The sequence below is a fragment of the Chiloscyllium plagiosum genome, unplaced genomic scaffold (genome assembly GCF_037043375.1).
Source record: "Chiloscyllium plagiosum isolate Xiang-an unplaced genomic scaffold, Cpla_swu_hap1 HiC_scaffold_39, whole genome shotgun sequence".
NCBI lineage: Eukaryota > Metazoa > Chordata > Chondrichthyes > Orectolobiformes > Hemiscylliidae > Chiloscyllium > Chiloscyllium plagiosum.
The window spans coordinates 88981616-89001402 of record NW_028270177.1 but is presented as its reverse complement, the minus strand read 5'-3'; the positions used below and the strand labels follow the sequence as shown (position 1 = coordinate 89001402).

Sequence of the window (19787 nt, the reverse complement as noted above, 5' to 3'; positions counted from 1 at the left end):
GCCCCTCTCTCTCTCCCCTCCCTCTCGCACATCTCTCTTAACCCCTCTCTCGCGCCTCTCTCTCTTCCCTTCTCTCTCTCGCCCCCTCTGTCTCTCTTGAACCCTCTCTCTCGCCCCCTCTCTTTCGTCCCTCTCTCTCACCCTCTCCTCCTCTCTCTCTAGCCCCCACTCTCTCTCGCCCCACTCTCCCTCTTTCCCCTTTTCTCTCACACCCCCCTCCCTCTTTCCCCTTCTCTCTCTCGCCCCCTCTGTCTCTCTTGAACCCTCTCTCTCGCCCCCTCTCTTCCGTCCCTCTCTCTCACCCTCTCCTCCTCTTTCTCTCACCCCCTCTCTCTCCCGCAAACTCGCGCCCCTCACTCTCACGCCTCTCTCTCTCGCCCCTCTATCCACTCTCTCTCGCCCCTCTCGCTCACCCCTCTCTCTACACTCTCCTTCACCTCTCTCTCTCGCCCCATCTCTCTCTCGCCCACTCCCTCTCTCGCCCCATCTCTCTCTCTCTCTCGCCCCTCTCTCTCCTTCTCTCTCTATCGCCCTCCGCGATCCCCCCTCCCTCTCTCACCCCTGTCTCTCGATCTTCTCTCTGGACCTTCTCTCTCGCCCCCCTCTCTCTCTCTCGCCCCTCCCTATTTCTCTCACACCCTCTCTCCCTCTCTCCCACCGCCCTCTCTCCTTCTCTCTCTCTCGCCCCCCCCTCGGAACCCCTTCCCTCTCGCACCCCTCTCTCTCGGCCCTCTCTCTCGACCTTCTCTTTCGCCCCTCTCTCTCTCGTCCCCCTCTGTCTCGGCCCCTCTCTCTGTCCCCCTCCCTTTGTCTCTCTCACACACCATCTCCCTCTCTCTCTAGCCGCCCTCTCTCCTTCTCTCTCTCCCCGTCCCTCTCGAACCTCCCTCCCTCTTTTTCCATCTCTCTCTCGCTTCTGTCTCTCCAGCGCCTCTCTCTCTCCCTCTCTCTCTCTCGCCCCCTCTCTCTCTCGCCTTCGCTCTCTCGCCCTCTCTCTCTCTCCCCCCTCTATCTATCCCCCACCCTCTCTCTCTCGCACCCCTTCTCTCTCTCCCCCTCACTCTCTCTCTCACACCCTCTCTCCTTCTCTCTCTCTCTTGCTCCCCTCTCTCTCTAGACCCCTCATCCCTCTCGCTCCCCTCTCCCTCTCTCTCGCCCCTCTGTCTCTCGCCTCTCTCTCTCTCTCTCGCCCTCCCTCTCTCCCTCTCGTCCCCCTCGCCACCCCCTCTCTTTCTCTTCCCTCTCTCTCTCGAACCCTCTCACCTTCTCTCTCTCTCTCTCTCGCTCCCCTCTCTCCCCACTCTCTCTTGCCCCATCCCTCTCGCTCCCCTCTCTCCCTCTCTCTCTCCCTCGCCCCCTCTCTCCCCCTCTCTCACACCATTCTCTCCATCTCTCTCGCCCCTCTCTCTCTCGTCCCCCTCTCTCACCCCCAATCTCTCTCGCTCCACTCTCTCCCCCTCTCTCTAGCCCCCCTCATCCCTCTCGCTCCCCTCTCTCTCCCACTCTCTCTAGCCCCCTCGTCCCTCTCGCTCCCCTCTCTCCACCTCTCTCGACACTCTCTCTCTCGCCTTTCTCACTCTTGCCACTCCCTCTCTCCCTCTCCCTCTTCTCTCTCGCCACCCCATCTCTCTCGTCCCTCTCTCTCTCTCTCGCCCCCTCTCTCCCTCTCTCTCGCCCCTTCGTTCCCTTTCTCGCTCTCCTCTCTCTCTCGCCCCCCTCCCTCTCTCTCCCTCGCCCCCTCCCTTCCTCTCTCTCTGTCACCCCCTCTCTCCCTCTCTCTCGCTCCCCCCCTCCATCTCTCGCCCCCTCTCTCTCCCGTGTGGAGTATGAAGTGATTCACTTTGGTAAGAGTAACAAGAAGATGGGGTACTGAGCTAATGGTCGGATACTTGGTAGTGTGGATGAGCAGAGGGATCTTGGTGTCCATGTGCACAGATCTCTGAAAGTTGCTACCCAGGTAAATAGTGCTATGAAGAAGGCATATGGCGTACTGGCTTTTATTGGTAGAGGAATTGAGTTCCGGAGTCCTGAGGTCATGTTGCAGTTGTATAAGACCCTGATGAGGCTGCATCTGGAGTATTGTGTGCAGTTTTGGAGGATAGTGGGCTAGTGTAGGTTAGGTTGGCTTGGATCGGCGCAACATCGAGGGCCAAAGGGCCTGTACTGTGCTGTATTTTTCTGTGATCTATGATCTTTCTCGTCCCCTCTCTCCCTTTCTCGCTCTCCTCTCTCCCTCTCTCTCTCCCCCCTCCCTCTCACCCCCTTCTCTCTCTCGCCCCTCTCTCTCTTGCTCGCGCCCTCCATCCCTCTCTCTCGCCCCATTCTCTCTCTTGTCCCCCCTCTCTCTCGCACCCCTCTCTCTCTCTCACACCCCCGTCTCTCTCTCACCCGCTCTCTCGCCCCTGTCTCTCTCTCTCTCGCTACCCTCCCTCCCTCTCTCTCTCGCCGCTTTATCTTGCCCACCCCAACATCTCGCCTCTCTCTCTCACGCCCCCTCTCACCCTCTCTCTCGGCCCCTCTATCCCTCTGTCTCTCGCACCCCACTCTCTGTTAGTCTCGCACCCTCGCCCTTCTCTCTCTTTTGCCTCTCCCTCTCGCTCGACAGCCCTTTCTCCCTCGCTCTCTCTCTCTCTCCCGCCCTCTCTCTCACCTCCTCTCTCTCACGCCTCTCCCTCTCTAACGCCCCTTCTTCCTTTCGCCTCTCTCTTGCCCCTCTCTTTCGCCCCTCCCTCTCTCTCGATACCCCTCTCCCTCTTCCCCCCCTCTCTCGCCACCTCTCTCTCGCCCCTCTCTCTCGCCCTCTCTCTCTCTCTCTCCCCCCGCCCTTCTCTCTCGCTCCCCCTCTCTCTCGCCACGTCTCCCTCTCGCTCTCCCTCTCTCTCGGCCACTCGATCTCGTGTTTTTCTCTCTCTCTCGCACCCTCTCTCCTTCTGTCTCTCTCTCTCGCTCTCCTCTCTCCCCGTCTCTCTCGAGCCAAACATCCCTCTCACTCCCCTCTCTCCCTCTCTCTCTCGCCCCTCTCTCTCTCAGCTCTCTCTCTGACGCCCCTCCCTCTCTCTCTCACACTCTCTCTCCCTCTCTCTCGCCGCACTCTCTCATTCTCTCTCTCTCGCCCCACACCTCGATCATCCCTCCCTCTTTTACCCCTCTCTCTCGCCCCTCTCTCTGGACCTTCTCTCTCGCCACTCTCTCTCTCTCTCGTCCCTCCCTCTCTCTCTCACACCCTCTCCCTCTCTCTCGCCCCCCCCTCTCTCGCCCCCCTCTCTCTCGCCCCCCTCACTCTCACCCCCTCTCTCTATCGCTCCTCTCTTTCTTGCCCCTCTCTCACACTCGCCCCTCCCACTGTCTCTCTATCACTCTATCTCCCTCTCTCTCTCTCGCCGCCCTCTCTCCTTGTCTCTCTCTCTCTCTCTCGCCCCCTCTCGAACCCCCCCTCCTTCTCGCACCCCTCTCGTTCTCACCCTGCTCTCTCTCGCCTCTCTCTCTCTCGCCCTCTTCTCTCTCTAAACACTCTCACTCGCCCCTCTCTCTCTAGCCACACTCTCTCGGCTCTCTCTCTCTCGCCCTTCTCTCTCTCACCTCTGACTCTCTCGCCCCTCTCTCTTGCCACCCTCTCTCTCGCACCCCCTCTCGCTGTCTCTCTCTCTCGCCCCCCTCTCTCTCGCCCCCATCTCTCTCTCGCCCCCTCTCTCTCTCGCCCTCTCTCTTTCGCCCTCTCTCTCCCCTATCTCTCGTCCACCCTCTCTGTCTCGCCCCTCTCTCTCTTGCCCCCTCTCTCTCGCCCCCTCTCTCTCATCCCTCTCTCTCTCTCACTCCCTTCTCGCCCCTTTCTCTCGAGCCCCCATCCCTCCTTCTCTCGCTCTCGCCTCCTCTCTCACCCCCCTCTCTTCTTTCTCTCTCTCACCATTCTCTCTAACCCCCCTCATCCCTCTCGCTCCCTCTCTCCCTCTCTCCCTCGCTCACTCACCCCCCTCTCTCCCTCGCTCTCGCCCCCTCTCTCCCTCTCCACCCCTTCTCTCGCCCCCACTGTCTCTCTCTGCCCTCTCTCTATCCCTCTCTCCAGCCCCTCTCATCCCTTTTGCTCCCCTCTCTCCCTCTCTCTCGTCTCTCTCTCGCACCCTATCTCATTCTCTCTCTCTCTCTACTTTGCCCCCTCCCACCCTCTCTCTCTCTCACCCCCTCTCTCTCGCCCCACCTCTCTCTCTCTCGCCCCCTCTCTCCTTCTCTCTTTCGTCCCTCTCTCCTTTTCTCGCTCTCCTCTCTCTCTCGCTCCCCTCTCCCTCTAGGCCCCCTCGTCCCTGTCGCCCTCTCTCTCTCTCTCTCTCCCACTCTCTCCCTCGCCCCCTCCCTCCCGCGCGCTCTCACCCCCCTCTCTCTCGCCCCACCTCTCTCTCTCTCGCCCCCTCTCTCCCTCTCGACCCCCTCTCTCGCCCCCCTCTCTCTCGCCTCTCTCTCTCTCGCCCCTCCCTCTCTCGCCCCTCCCTCTCGCCTTCTCTCTCTCTCGCCACACCCTCTCTCTCACACCCTTCTCTCTCTCGCCCCCTTCTCTCTCTCACCCCACTCTCTCTCTCTCGCTCGCGCCCTCCCTCTCTCTCTCTCGCCCCGTTCTCTCTCCTGTCCCCGCTCTCTCTCTCGCACAACCCTCTCTCTCACACCCGCTGTCTCTCTCTCACCCTCCACTCTCTCGCCCCGTCTCTCTCTCTCTCGCCACCCTCCCTCCCTCTCTCACTCACCCCTTTCTATTGCCCCCCCAAATATCGCCTCTCTCTCTCGCCTCCCTCTCACCCTTTCTCTTGCCACCCTCTATCCCTCTCTCTGTCTCTCACCCCCTCCATTACTCTGTCTCTCACACCCCCCTCTCTGTCTGTCTCGCTCCTTCTCCCTCTCTCTCTCTCGTCGTCCGTCTCTCGCCCTCCTCTCTCTTTCGCTTCTCCCTCTCTCTGACACCCCTCTCTCTCGTCCCTCTCCCTCTCTCTCTCTCGCCCGCCCTCTCTCTCGCCCCCCTCTCTCATGCCTCTCTCTCTCTTGCCCCTCTCTCCTCTCTCGCTCGCCCCTCTCTCTCCCCTCTCTTTCACCTCTCCCTCTCTTTCTCTCGTCACCCCTATCCCTCTCCCCCCTCTCTTTCGCCCCCTCTCTCTCGTCCCCTTCTCTCTCGTCCCCACTCTCTCTCGCCTCCTTCCCCTCTCGCCCCCCCTCTCTCTCGGCCATTCTCTCTTGTCCCTCTCTCTCTCGCCTCTCTCTGTCTCTCTCTCTCTCTCCCTCCTCTCTCTCTCTCTCCCTTCTCTCTCTCTTCCCCCTCTCTCTTGCAACCCTGTCTCTCTCTCGAACCCACTCTCTCTCAAACTCCCCTCTCTCACCCTCCTCCCTCTTGCACTCCACTCTATCGCCCTCCCCTCTCCCGCCCCCGCCCTCCGTCTCTCCATCCCCTCTCTCCCCTCTCTCGACCTCCCCTTTGTCACCCTATCGCTCCGTTGTTCCCTCTCTCTCCCCTGCTCCTTCACTCTCTCTCCACCTTTGCTCACTCTCGACCCCCCTCAATCAGTGTCTCTCTCTCCCCACCTCCATTCATTTCTCTCTGACTGAATCTCTCTTCCTTCTGTCCCTCCCTCTCTCTCTGACGCACCCTGTCTCCCGGGTCCTTCCCTCTCCCTCTGACCCAGAGACTGGGGTGTGTGCGGGGTTCGGTTGGTCGTGAGACTGCGTGTGGGGGGTCTGAATTGTGGGAGGTCTGAGGAGGTGAAATTGGGGTAGAGATGGAACTGCTGGAGGGAGGCAGAGACGGTAGGACAGAGAGAGTGAGGGTGAGCGGAAAGGGAAGCGTGGTGGCAGATTGAGAAACCGGGGTTGGGAGGGGTGTGAGAGGGGGGACGAGGGAGTGTGAAGAGGCGTGGTGGTGAGAGAGAGGGGGAGAATTGTGTAGAATGAGTGGGGGAGAGTAAATGGGGAGGCCAGGCTGCAGTGGGGGAACAGAGGGAGTTAAACCCAGCTCCTGAGCTCAGAGCGCAGTCACCTCCCCTTCCCTGAGGACCAGGACTTGGGGCTAAGTCTGTCTCTCTCCAGCTCAGCTTCTCCAACACAAAGACACACAACAACATCGGTCACTAGGCTGCTCAGCCCGCTTTAATCAACATTTTTATTGTTTACAAATGGAAGGGATGGATACAGTCAGTGGGATGGTGCCTTGTCTCACTGGCCCCTGAGTTGTGAGAAACATTGAAATGTTTCCCTGTAACCCCCCTGTGGGATAAGGATGGACAAACCAGCGCTACCCTCAGTCTGTTACCATAGCGACAGGCTGCCCCATCGCTGAAACACTGAATTGAAATGAGACAATCCCGGATGGGGTGATTAATCAGGGAATTTGATTGATGGATGGATTTGGGTGAAGGGATATTTCAGCACATTCTTCAGCTGCTGCCTGAACTTAGTCTGGGTCACGGCATAAATCGCGGTGTTTGTGCAGCAACTGAGGAGCTGCAGCATGAAGCCCAATTCCCGCATAAAGTCATGGAGATACACAGGGGTATCCACGAAATAATACATCCGGTACCATATAGAATACAGCATTAACGTTGACCATAACAGGATGAAATTGGCCGAGATCACAAACAGTAAAATGATGGATTTTTTTCGGTTTCTCATTTCTGTGTCAGACTGAGCGTCCCCATTGGTGTGAGCGCGGAGTCTCCTGCGGGCTCTGCTGGTCACTAAAATGTGTCTGACGGTGAGAACATTGAGCAGCAGAATCAGGAGAAATGGGACACACGGGGTTAGAATATAGTGGAGGAACTCGATTGTGACCCAGACAATGGAGGATCTAACAGCGACTGTTACCTCACAAAACCATGGGCGGTTCACCAGCAAGTACTGAACCGTGAACATAAAATACCAGAAAATGTTCTTTAAACAGCTCAGCACAGTCACTGCTCCCAGAACCACAGCCGCCGTTTTCTCGCTGCAATATTTACTTTTCAGCTTCTGGCAACAAATGACCACAAACCGATCAAAGGTGAAAGTGACGGTGAACCAGACAGAGCAGTCAGTGGCTGCATAAAGCAGGACGGCGTGGATATTACACACGAGGACGGAGTCCCTCAGGAAATAAAACTGTTCCTGATAAACAATGGGAATGTGTCTCAGTATCAGGTCGAGGATAATGACCAGGAGATCCGCCGCTGCCATGGCCCCTAGGTAACGTCTGACACATGGAGACAATCCACAATCTTTATAAAGCAGGACGTAGATGGTCACTACGTTAACTGTGAGGAAGGAAAACAAACAAATTATCCATCAGCCTGGAGGCAAAGGGACCCGTTTGATGGGGGAACCCAGTGAGATTTTCAAATGTGTCCCTGTATTCAGGGATTTATTAAAATAATTGGAGCTGGAATACTTTTTGGGAAGGCCTGAATTACTGACAAAAATCTGACATAAACCAGAGGAAACCCTCCCCCCCCCCCAAACACACAGAGACACATCCATGAGGACAGATCGTTTCTGGAACATTCCCACACACTCGATCACTCGAGAGCAAACACAGGTCACTCCTTCCCAGTTCCTAATCCGGAGGGTGGAAACGTTGCTGTCCTGAAGGATTCTCTCTCAGTTTCCTGAAGACAAACGGACTTTGGGAATTTCTGTATTTTGGTCTAAATTGTGGTTGATCCTGTGTCCTGAAGAAATGTAAACGCAGGGAAAACGTATTCACCCATTTAACTGCCTTAGGGGCCTTCGGAACAGTGTCTCCTTCTCGCTGGAACGGGATCTCTTCCCTCGGGAACTTATCGTTTGTTCAATTCACTGACGTCCGGCCGTTCACAAACAATGTCAGGGACAGAACGTTCCGGGGAACTCCTTGACCTGTCCATCACCTTTCCCCTCTACCCACCCCACCAACATGATGTACTGTGCCTGGTAACACTGTAACATTAATGGGGTGAGAGACGGAGGGTCCAATCACAGGAATGGGAACTAAAGACATTGCCAGATCAGCTGAAATGGCTAGGTATACCACATTCTCAATCCACCTCACAGAACCAGCCCAGACACCATCAACCCAGAGGAGATATCTGTTCACCGTGGAACACTGTGCAGACCAGGCCAGTGTACTGCTCAGTACAACTCAGCAATCTGTCCAGATTCACCCATTGCACTGGTCAATACAATCCAGCAATCTGTCCAGAGTGGAGCACTGCACAGATCAGATCAGAGCATTGATCTATAAACCCAGACCATATAACTGTCCAGCGCGGTGAGCTGTGCAGTCCTCGGCAGTGCATTGATCTATAAACCCGGACTAGATATCTGTCCAGGATGGGGAGCTGTGCATATCGCAGCAGGGCACTAATGTGTGAACCTGAAACAAATATCCATCCAGTATAAAGAGTTACACAAACCACATCATTGCATTATCTATAAACTTCAACCAGATAGTCTGACCAGCACAGCGACCTGTGCAGTGATCACCGTGAACTCATCTGTAAACTAGGAGCAGTTACCCTCCCAGCATGTAGGACTGTGTACACCGCCCCAGTGCATTGTACAGTGACACTGTGTTAGATCCCTGTCCAGTGTGGGGAAACTTGCAACCCATGCTGGAAGTGACAGGATGTGCAGCTCCCATCCATTTCCAGCTCACTAATCTCCATTGTGCCATGACAAAGTGGTGTTGTGGGTGTGAACATCACTGCCAGAGAGGGATGGCGGGGGAATCAGGTTAAATATCACCACATGGGAGGGGTTTGGGGTATAGACAGAGATGGGGAGACTGAGAGACAGTGTCATGGAAGGATGTGCTCCCAGGTTTCAGAATGCTGAAATGTAGACACTTCGATAGCGTCCTGTAATATGAGCCTGTCTTCCCGGGAAAGATGGATAAAAGGGATATTTGTGTGAAGACAGATGAGCATTTGTTCTGCATCTTTGTAACTGGAATTAGTTTCAACAGAATCTTTGACTCATTGGGCAGATTCTAACAATACTTCATCTTTGTTTGATTTTCCTTGAATGTGACAGAGGGATGGTTCACACGAGGCTGAGCTAATTTCCTGGTGCTATTGTATCCAACTCACCTCATTAACTACCCACCCCACCCCATGGTGTCCCTCTCATTCAATACCAGCCCGATTCTCTCACCCATCATGGCTGGAGGTACTCACGATCGCCCGGGTGCCCCTGGATATTCTGTGATCCCTGGTGATGGTGCCATCTTTAAAAGGCCAATGGGCACACAATTAATCTTTCTCCGTTAGGAGCTGCCCTGCACAGTTTACCCCGAGCATGGCAGATAAGGGGCAATTACACCACGTTTTGTCGACAGGGGCACGGAGGTCCTAGTGGAGTGGCTAGCATTGAGGGGGGGGCATTCTCTTCCTAGAGGGGGTCACACCACCAGACCCACCGAGCATGGTCTGAGTTCACCACCCAGCTCAGTGCAGTATCTGCAGTCTGAAGAAATGTCCAGCAATACAGAACAAGCATCAATAACCTTCCCCGTTCCGACAGGATAAGGGTTAACGTATTCTATCTGCTCCCTCACACTCAGGTATATCTGTTATAGCACTGACCCCCGAACAAGGCTCCTGCTCCACCACTCTCACTGCTGCAAGCCTCACCTTCTCTCTCTCTGGCTCTGTCTCTGTCTCTCTCTGTCTCTGTCTCGCTCTCTCTCGTGCGCCATCTCTCTCGCGCGCTCTCTCTCTCGTGCTCTCTCTCTCGTTCCGTCTCTCCCCCTCCACTTTGTCCCACTCCACTAATAACACTGCATGGATACATCACTGTGGACTGCATGGATACATCACTGTGGACTTACTCCCTCCAGACTCCTCACCATGAACCTGTCTCCCACCTACACCAGCACTAACAGCAGGGCCACTCAATCCCACCCTCCCTCCCTCCTTTCTTCCCATTCCAGGAGAAACAGCCTAGAGTAGGACAGAAAGGGCCAAGCCGGGTAGTGGAGTGCCCAATATCTGTTCCCTCACCCAGCGCCCCCGCCATTTGGGGAGGACCCTGGTTGGAGGCAGACAGGACCGGGATGCCTCGTGTGGAGATTATGAAACATCCACATCCCCCCGACAGAGTAAGGAGCTATGTTCAGTGAAGGGCAATTCCCACTTTAAACCCACTGGAAGCTCCGTTTCCACCCAGCTCAACTTAGAAGCCCTGGCCCTGATGCCATCTCCATTTTTGGTTAAGCTGGTACAAATGGAATCCCCACTTGTACAAATGGAATCTCGGTGGGCAGGAGGGTGGATTCACAACACACCGTTACCTCCACCTCCCAGGAAGGGAGCACGGAGACTCCCTCCTACACCTCCTCCTGGAAACAGTTCAGATACTGAAACTAATCTGTGATAGTTACTGCTCTCCTCACTTGTCCTGACATCTTCAACAATCTGTGCTCATATACACTCAGTGCTCTCGGTTCCTGCTGTCCCTTTATAATGGAACAGCCTGTTTTAAACTCTCTTTCATTTTCTTTCCTACCAAAGTGCATCACCTCACACAGCTCTGCACTGATCCCCATCTGCCATAAACATGAACACTACAACAACGTGTGATTGTCCTGTTACAGTTCCACACTCTCCTCCATCGACTTCAGAGTTCTTCCAAGTTCGGTGCCATCTAAAAACATTGAGATTGTCATAGCCTCACAGTTCCCTTGAAACAACTGAAATCCTGCCCCACATACACGAGTGTGAGCAAGTGAAATACTGCTATATTACAACCGACAGAGTCGAATGTTGTCAATGGAGCAATAAAAGTGCTGACACATACCAGAGAAGAGTAGATGAAATATTGACAATCCACAGAGCAAGAGAAATGCAGATAGGTTCCACTTATCTATATTGATCAGGGTATAATGTGATGAAGCTGAACGTGTGTACTGTACCTTTAAGAGAGGGTGAGTGCTGTTCTGAACTGACGGCTTAGAAGCATCTGAGATATGAGAGGATGGCAGACCCAGAAACAATATATTGCTATAGAGCTGGAGTCGGGTAATAAGTGGTTAAGAGAAAGGGGGTCTCAGAGTTGAGAATAGTTGATGTAAAATATTCACTTTCAGGGTGAAAAAATAAATTGATGTTTTTATTTAAACAGTAGAATTTATCAGATCTGTCACTCATATTTTAATAGTTTACGAGACGAATTGAGAATTTTTTTATGTTTCATTTAAGTTACCAGATGAGCTTCACGCCGTGCCCTAACCATTCCCGTGTGTGTATCTGTGTCTCTGTGTGGGGCATGTCTGGCAGTCTCTGTGGTGCTAAAAGTGATGCAATGCCACCCTCTGCTGGTCTTGCCACGCCATTGCACAGGCATTGGCAGAGGGTGAAAACCAACAGGGATTCATTCAGAGAGGGGGAGGGAGAGGGCAGCTGCTCACAGCACCATCCAAACTGATGTCTTATCCATGTGCGGATCTAAATGTCCTTTAAACATTGTAACTGTCCCTGCTTTCACCACTTCCTCTGGAAGCTCATTCCACATGCAAGCCAGATTCTGTCTAAAATATTTACCTCTCAAGACTTTTGTAAATATTTTTCCTCGCACCTTAAAATATCCCTCAGTTTTGAATCCCCAAATCTAGGGCATAGACATCAGCCATCCAGCTTATATGTACCCCTCATTATTTTATAAACCTTGTAAAGTTACCCTGTAATCTCATACTCTCCAGTGAAAATAGTCCCAGTCTACCCAACCTCTCCTTATAGCTCAATCCTTACTTTCCCAGCAACATCCCGGTTAATCTCTTCTGAACCCTCTCCAGCTTAATAATATCAAAGTCAATAATATCAAAGTTAATAGTCAAGACATTTTCGAAGGGTACGTTGAGTCCAAAACTAGAGAACATAGGTTTAAGATGAGAGAGGACCATTTTAAAGTCACCTGAGGGGCAGCATTTTCACCAGAGGGTGGTGTGCCTATAGAATGAGCGGGCAGGATGAACAGACTGGACACAGTATTCCAAAGAGTTCTCACCAATGTCCTGTACAACCACAACACGACGTCCCACTTCCGATACTCAAAGGTCAGACCAATGAAGATAAGTGTGTTAAACACCTTCTTAATCACACTATCCATATGAGATGCAAATTTTAAAGAATTATACCTGACGGATGAGGTCTCTGTTCTACAAGACTGCCAAAGATCCTACGTTTAATTGTATAGGTCCTGCCCTTGTTTGATTTACCAAATCCAATACCTCACCTTAATCGAAACTAAACTCCATCTGCCACCCCTCAGCCCGGTGAGTGGTATTACAGCCACTCACCATCCCCGTTTAATTTTAAATTGCCCATCCCCCTCTCCAGGAGACCTGCACACTCCGGCCTTGATTTTCACAAAGACCCTGAGCTTGGTTTGCCTTGTGTGATAAGTGAGAATAGGGACAGATTGCAGACATGGTAAATCAGTTGCCTGGTATCATTTCATGGTTTTAGGAAGAGGGCAGTCGCACGTTAGAGTTGGGTAATATTGATCGGTGTTTTGGGGCCAGAAATTAAGCTTTTTCTTCGTCGCTGGTGCTCAGTAATAAATATCCATTTGAGACCTTTCATTGGGCAGAGTGAGTCTGCAGGATTTATTTCCCTAATATTGCAGACTACAGATAATAACGTTTAAAGAAGTTCATAGTTACTTTCGATAGCACAGTACGTACACTCAACATTCTACAGTTGAGACAAATATCTTGCGTTTGTTTAACAATACACAGTTCAGTAATGATTATAATAAATCCACATCGAGCTGAAAGCCGGCACTAAATTATGACTCAAAATCTGGGTATGATAGTGCAGTGGGTAGTGTCCCTCTCTCCGAACCAGAGCTTTTGATTTGATTCCTATTCCTGAAATGGGGTGGTCGTGTTCCTAGCTCTGGACTAGAATACCTGGATTCAAGTCCTGCCTGTTGCAGAGGTATGTCACATCATGTCAGAACAGGCTGATGAACAAACACACAGGAGAATAATGTGACAGCTTTATGGGTATTGCTGAGTGATGCTCGTGTCCCTACCTCCGGGCACAAAGGTCTAGGCGTAAATCCCACAGAAGTGTCTCATGATACATCTGAACAAACTGATTAAAATCGACTTAGAATTGTTACTTGATGAAGAAGTAAGAGGTGCCAGTATTGCATTTCAGAATTTAGGCCCAGGATGACTGAAAATACAGCCATTCGTGTTGATTGGAGTCACATTTGGCAGCAGTAGAGGTCATGGATAGGGTGAGTAGTCATAGTTTTTCCCCAGGTTAGGGGCGTCCAAAACTCAAGGGCATTGGTTGAATGTGAGAGGGGAAAGGTTTTGATGAGGCCTAAAGGGCATCTTTTCAAATAGATAGTGGTGTGCATATGGAATGAGCGACCAGATGAAGTGGTGGAGGCTGGTACAACTACAGCATGTAAATGGCATCTGGATGCTGTCAGACTTGCCGAGTTTTTCCAGCAATTTCTGTATTTCTTTTAAAAACGCATTCATTTTAACACAGGTATTCTGAATAAATTAAACATTTTATTTTTTAATGACGCAGGGCCATGTAAATATAGCTCAAATTGACCAAGACCATTTTCTGCTAAAGGCATGCCTCTGGGCATGACAGCTACAATGATGCACCTACATGGAACAGAGAATGTGTTGGAGACATAGTTTGGACAATGTACAAGGAGACCTCACATGATCCAGTTTGGGAGAGGATGACATTACTGTGTGATTCAGCTCAGAGAGGTAGAAAATGTAATCTGTCCGAGAAGGAACGGCCTATTACTCTCTCTCTCCTTCATTGTTCCTCATCACAGCAATGTGTGCGAGCTAAACAAAAATTCTCTACAGTCGTCGTTTCCATTCTTATTTTTATAGAATCCCTGCAGTGTTGAAACAGGCCCTTCGGCCCAACAAGTCCATACCAACATTCCCAACCCATTCCCATATATTTATCCCTGACTAATGCACCTAACCTAGAAATCCCTGAACACTGCAGCCAATTTAGCAAGACCAATCCTCCTAACCTACACAATTTGAGCTGTGGTAGGAAACTGGAAGCTCACACAGAAAAGTGGAGAATTTGCAAACTCCACACAGACAGTCACCCAAGGCTGGAATCAAACCAAGTTCCTGGTTTTTTGAGGCAGCAGTGCTAACCACCGTGCTACCTGTTGGGGGATCCCTGACCAGAATTCATTGGAATCTCCTCACTGCCCAAAGCAAAGGGAATTCAGCCAAATTCCAACTCTCCCAGGATGAAATCCCATTACGAGGACCTGTGTGAGTACAATATCTTCAGAAGCACAAGAACGTTTTGGACAATCTCGTATTGTTTTCCTTTTGTCATGAATTCCAATAATATCTGGACAAAGTTCTTTCAAGTTAAAATTGCAGAGATTTTGTTTCTTGGTGTGTGTGTGATGTGTGTGTGTGTGCGTGTCATTGTTTTTAGAAAGGGAAATATTGATTATATATTTGCAATCCCCAAATAGTTTGCCATTCATCTTTCCATCATAGTTTGAGTAACATTGCTTTGGATCATAAACGTGTTGTTTTTCCAGATAAAAGAAACTAGCCTGACTTGTTCCGAAAACTGACCCTGACCCAGACTGAGACCGATATCATCGGCCATATCACCGACCTGGTTATATTTAACATTTGTTGTGAGCAGTGGAGGAGTGGGACTAAAAAAGGAAACAGTGACCCAAAAAGCCAGGGAACTATCGACCGGTGAGTCTGATCTCAGTGGTGGGTACGCTTTTGGTGGGGATTCTGAGGGATAGCATTTACATATATTTGGGAAGGCAAGGGCTGAGCGGGGTAGACAACGTAGCTTTCTGCATGGGAAATCATGTCTCATTAATTTGGTTCATTTTTTTGAAGTGGTTACAAAGAAGATTGATGAAGGCAGTTTGGTAGACATTGTCTAAATGGACTTCAGCAAGGTCTTCATTTAAAGAACAAAGAGCAAAGTAAAATCTTACGGCCCAGGAACAGGCCATTCTCCCTCCAAGCCTGAAACTATTCAAATGTACTGTTTAAATCTGTCGGTCAATTCCTAAGCATCTGTATCCCTCTGCTCCTCACCTACTCATGCATCTGTCCAGACGCATCTTAAATGCATCTGCCGTGCCTGCCACTACCACCTCTGCTAACAACGCGAACCAAACGCCCACCACCCTCTGTGTGAACTACTTACCGCATGTATCCACTTTAAACTTTCCACCTCGCACCTTGAAAGTGTGACCTCTCGTTATTGAATCCTTCACCCTGGGAAAAAGCTTGTCTCTATCCATCCTGTCTATTCCCTTCATGATTTTGCAAAGTTCACCCCCCTCAATCTCTTTTTTTCTAGTGAAAATAAACCTAACCTACTCAGCCTCCCTTCATAGCTAGTATTTTATTCCGTTTGGTAGATAGATAAATAAAGTTAGGTCAGTTGGGATACAGAGGAAACTCGTCACAATTGGATTGAAGGAAGAGGGGTATTTTTCCGGCTGGAGGCTTGTGAGCAGCAGTGTGCTGCAAGAATCAGTACTGAGTTCACTGCATTTCATCATTTATTTGAAGGATTTAGATGTTAATATTGGGGACATAGTTAGTAAGTTTACAGATTACATCAGAAAGGTGGTGTCGTAGATTATTTCAGAGTACAACGAGACCACAAATAGATGGGACCAAGGCTGCAAGGAGTGAAGATGAAGTTTAATTTAGATAAATACGAGGCTTTGCATTTTTGGAAGGCAAATCAAGGCAGAAATTATACACTTAATGGTAAGGTCCTGGGGCATGTTGTGAAACAAAGGGACATAGGGCTGCAGGTACATTGTTCCTTGAAAGTGGAGTCGCAGGTAGACAGTGTGGTGCAGAACACATTTGGCACATTTGCCTTAATCAGTCAGAGCATTGAGTATAGGGTTTGGGGTGGTATGTTGCATCTGTACAGGGTGTTGGTGAGGCCACTTTAAGAATACTGCGTACAACTTGGTTTTCTGCAGAAATGACTTACACGGATGTTCCAGTTCTGGAGATTTGAGATTTTGGGAGAGGCTGATTAGGTTGAGGTGTTTCCCCGGAGTGTCAGAGGTTGAGGGGTGAAATTATAGAGGTTTAGTAAATCATCAGGGGAATGGATATTCTGAACAGCCACGTTCTACTCCCCAGGGTAGGGGAGTCCAGAACAGGAGAACATAGTTTGGAGGGGAGAGGGTGAATGATGTAGAAGGGACCTGAAGTTAAATGTTTCACACAGCGAGTGGTGTGTGTACAGAAAATCCTGTCAGAGGAAGTGGTGAAGGCGGTTACAATCGCACATTTAAAACGTATCTGAAAGAGAAGGGATATTGGCCAAATGCTGGCAAATGGGACTGGATGAGTTTTGACATCTGATCAGAGCGAACAGATTGGACGAACGGGCCTGTTTCCGTTCTGCATAACTCTCTGATTCTCTAAGAGGGATGACGAAAAAATCTGAATGGACCTTTCAAGTGGGAATTCTCTTCACTGGACGTTTATCGTACCCCTATGTTCACATTGATTGAACGCTGCATTAGTTAAGTATTTGACAGAGAAGTGAGTCATGCATAATGCGATATAGACAGGAAAGCGAAGCTTAGACCACAACCTAATCAGCCACAATCTTAGTGCCTGATGGAGAAGGCTCAAAGTGTCTAATGACCAACTCCTGTTCCTCAGTCCCATGTTTCTGTATTCCATTACGCCCCTCAAACCTGCTAGACAGGAGCAGTTGGAGGCTACATACTGCTATAACCTGGTGCACCGAAACGGAGGAGAACATTCGGCTCTTCAAGATTGTCCCACACGGTTTGAGGTGATTTGGGAAATGTAATTGGAAAGCCCAGGCTGGGTATGAAAGAGGCCCCTCATCTCTCTTTACAGAGCGTACCCTCTGTGCAACTTGTGCTCCATTTGTTGGTCATGTTGTAGACCCAGACTCACTGCGAATACAGCCCATAGATGGCTCACCAGAGATGGCTCACAAAATCCTCTGGTCTCCCTGACTGCAATATCCAATATCAGAGCATTCATGAAAATAACACCCACTAACTTTCCAATAACAGAATGTGAGAACATCAGAAACAGGGGAAGTTCGTTCACTCCCCAAACCTGCCTTGCCCTTCACTAAGATCGTGGCTGATCTGCTCTGGGTCTGAAATGCCCTTTATTGCCCAATTCGTCATAGCCCTGACTTCTCTGACAGGTCAATATCCATCTACTTCCTCTTCAAATACTTTCAGTCATCTCGATCCCCAACACTCTGGAGAAGAGAAATCCTGACATTCAGTACCATCTGTTTGAAGAAAACAGTTGCTGCTCCTCTATCATGGCCTAATGATATGAACAAAAGAGGTTGACACAAGGTTTAGGGAAAAAAACTGGCCCCGATATCAAGGCAATGGTTGATTTTTGTTGACATCAAGAAGCTTAACAAAACTGGACTTAATGTGAATCAGAGTAAACCCTCCAGTGTTTGGAGTCAAACATGGCACAAAGGAAGATATTCATCATCTCAGTCCTGGGTCAGCTCTGTGGGAGATCCTCAGGGTAGCTTCCTCTTCACAAATATCTTCAGCTGTTTCATCAAGTTGATTGGTCAAACTACTCGGTGGTCAGCAAAACACCATTTATTTAAACACGAAAGATGAATAAAACCAAAGAAAGAGGAATTTAGAATAACGTAATTCTGTTGGACAACTGAACAGAATAATAGATCGAGGAGATACTCCTAGTGAACTATTCCAACATATGAAATTCTCATAAACACAGCCCTTGGCAAAAAGGAAAATTCAGGAATTGAAAACACCATCAAGAGAAAATTCAGAGTGAGTAGCAGCCAGGAGACATTTCCTGAAGCTTCCAACTCTCTGGACACCCCTATAGTTTTTGATGTTACTCAGAAACCAAAACCCAGTGATCCTAATCTGTGACAGCTGGCCACACACATTCAGGCTGCATTAAAATAAACCTAAGGCCTCGCTAGCTGTTTACTCAAGTGGTCTGAACTAGCCAGCTTGGTAACGGTTGTTCAATATCTCTCTTCAAGGAAACTAGGACAAAAAAGCCTCTTTAAGCTGCAGCATCATCACACTTGTCAGCACATCAAGCTTTCAAACCGGAACCAGGGGTAATCCAGTCAGGCCCTTGATCTTGTCCAATCGAACGAGGAAGCAGCCAATCAGTCCTTTGAGTCACTTATACAGGAACAGTAGGAGGCCATTCCCACCTCAATGCACTTACACGGGGGCAGAATGAGGTAATTTATGCTGATTCCTGATGAATGTCTTATGCACGAAACGTCGATTCTCCTGGTCCTCAGATGCTGCCTGACCTGCAGTGCTTTTCCAGCAATCGAAGCTCTACTCTGACCTCCAGCATCGGCAGTCTTAAGGGTCTCCTAATTGAAGCTCCAACATGATGAACAAGTGGAGTAGAGGCTGCACAGGCAGACTGCTCCATGTTGTTCCAGGTGGCTCCGTTGCTCATAATACACACGTGGGACTTTAACGTGTATTTTTTTCTCGCGGTGAGGAGGGAAGCCATATTGTGAAGTCTCAAGAAGGCATCTTCCAACTCCGAGAAGCCAGCCTGGTGTTCTCTATGTAGGGCGGAAGCTGATGGATTGGATACCTGTTACAGAAGGAAGGTATTGTGGCTGCTGTTGGGGATTGTGAGCAACCTGACGTTCAGTACGGGTTCACACGCCGACTGCACAATAACATGGGGAGAGTTAATTTAGGCATATAAACTATTAAGAAAGTCACATTGGACTGATGAATGGACCTCTAAGTTCAAATAATGCTTATCATGTTCATGTTGATCATGTCGAGTGCTTGTCCTGTTCAGTGTAATCTGTATATCTTACTCTGTCCAAGACTATTTTCACCCTATGATCTGTCTGGGCATGTTTACTATGATCTGCCTCCACTGCTTATAAATACAGTGTTTCTCTGAGGTACACATGACAATAAATCAAACCAATCAATCCTGCGTAAAGTATGGAATTTCTCACCCTATCAACGTCTCTTAGTAAATAAGTGATCTCTGCCACTGGTCCTGTTTCAGCATCACTATTTCTTTGCCTCTCACTTTTCTACAGATTAAACACTCAGCTTCTTCACTCTATTCTCATGATACCATCACCAGTGTCTGTGGTAAGGAGATCATTTCTTACAAAGGAGATCAACTCTGTAGAGATTACCCCAAATGCTCTCTCAGCAAGGCTCTACAACTGCAGGAAGATGGCTTTACTTATGCACTCGAATCATCATAAATAGAAGGACAGCTTACCATTGCCTGCACCCATTACTTACACAGGGTTTGATTTGGAGCAGTCCACATAGACTTGTGAGTGGGAGATCATGCTTCTCAAATTTGTTAGTGTTCTTTGATGAAGTGATCAGTAAGGTTGATGAGGACAGAGCTGTAGACATCGTCTTTATGGATTTCAGTAAGGCCTTTGATAAAGTGCCACACGGCAGGCTGCTCTGGAAGGTGACATCACGTGGAGTGCTGGAGGAACTAGCCAATTAGATACACAGTTGACTTGATGATAGAAAGCAGAGAGTTTAGTGGAAGGTTGGTTTTCAGACTGGAGGCTGGGTCCATTGTTGTTTGTTGTCTACGATTTGGTTGAGAATGTACAAGTTATAATTAGTAAGTTAGCAGATGACAATAAATTAATTGTGAGCATGGTCAGTGAGGAAGTTTAACAGAAATTGCAACAGGACCTTAATCAGGTGGGGAAGTGGACCGGGAAATGTCAAATGGAATGTAATGTAGATGT

The 19787-nt window shown here is 49.7% G+C and overlaps 1 protein-coding gene across 1 annotated transcript in view; it reads right to left on the bottom strand.

Moving 5' to 3' along the window:
* Positions 1–6348: 6348 nt before the first annotated feature.
* The window catches only part of LOC148138801 (putative G protein-coupled receptor 139), a 59374-nt gene continuing 45935 nt past the window's right edge, over positions 6349–19787 (bottom strand). The window contains exon 3 of the mRNA XM_087981372.1: positions 6349–7259. Within this exon, the coding sequence (XP_087837498.1) occupies positions 6349–7259 (911 nt within the window). The remainder of the gene's footprint in view (positions 7260–19787) is intronic.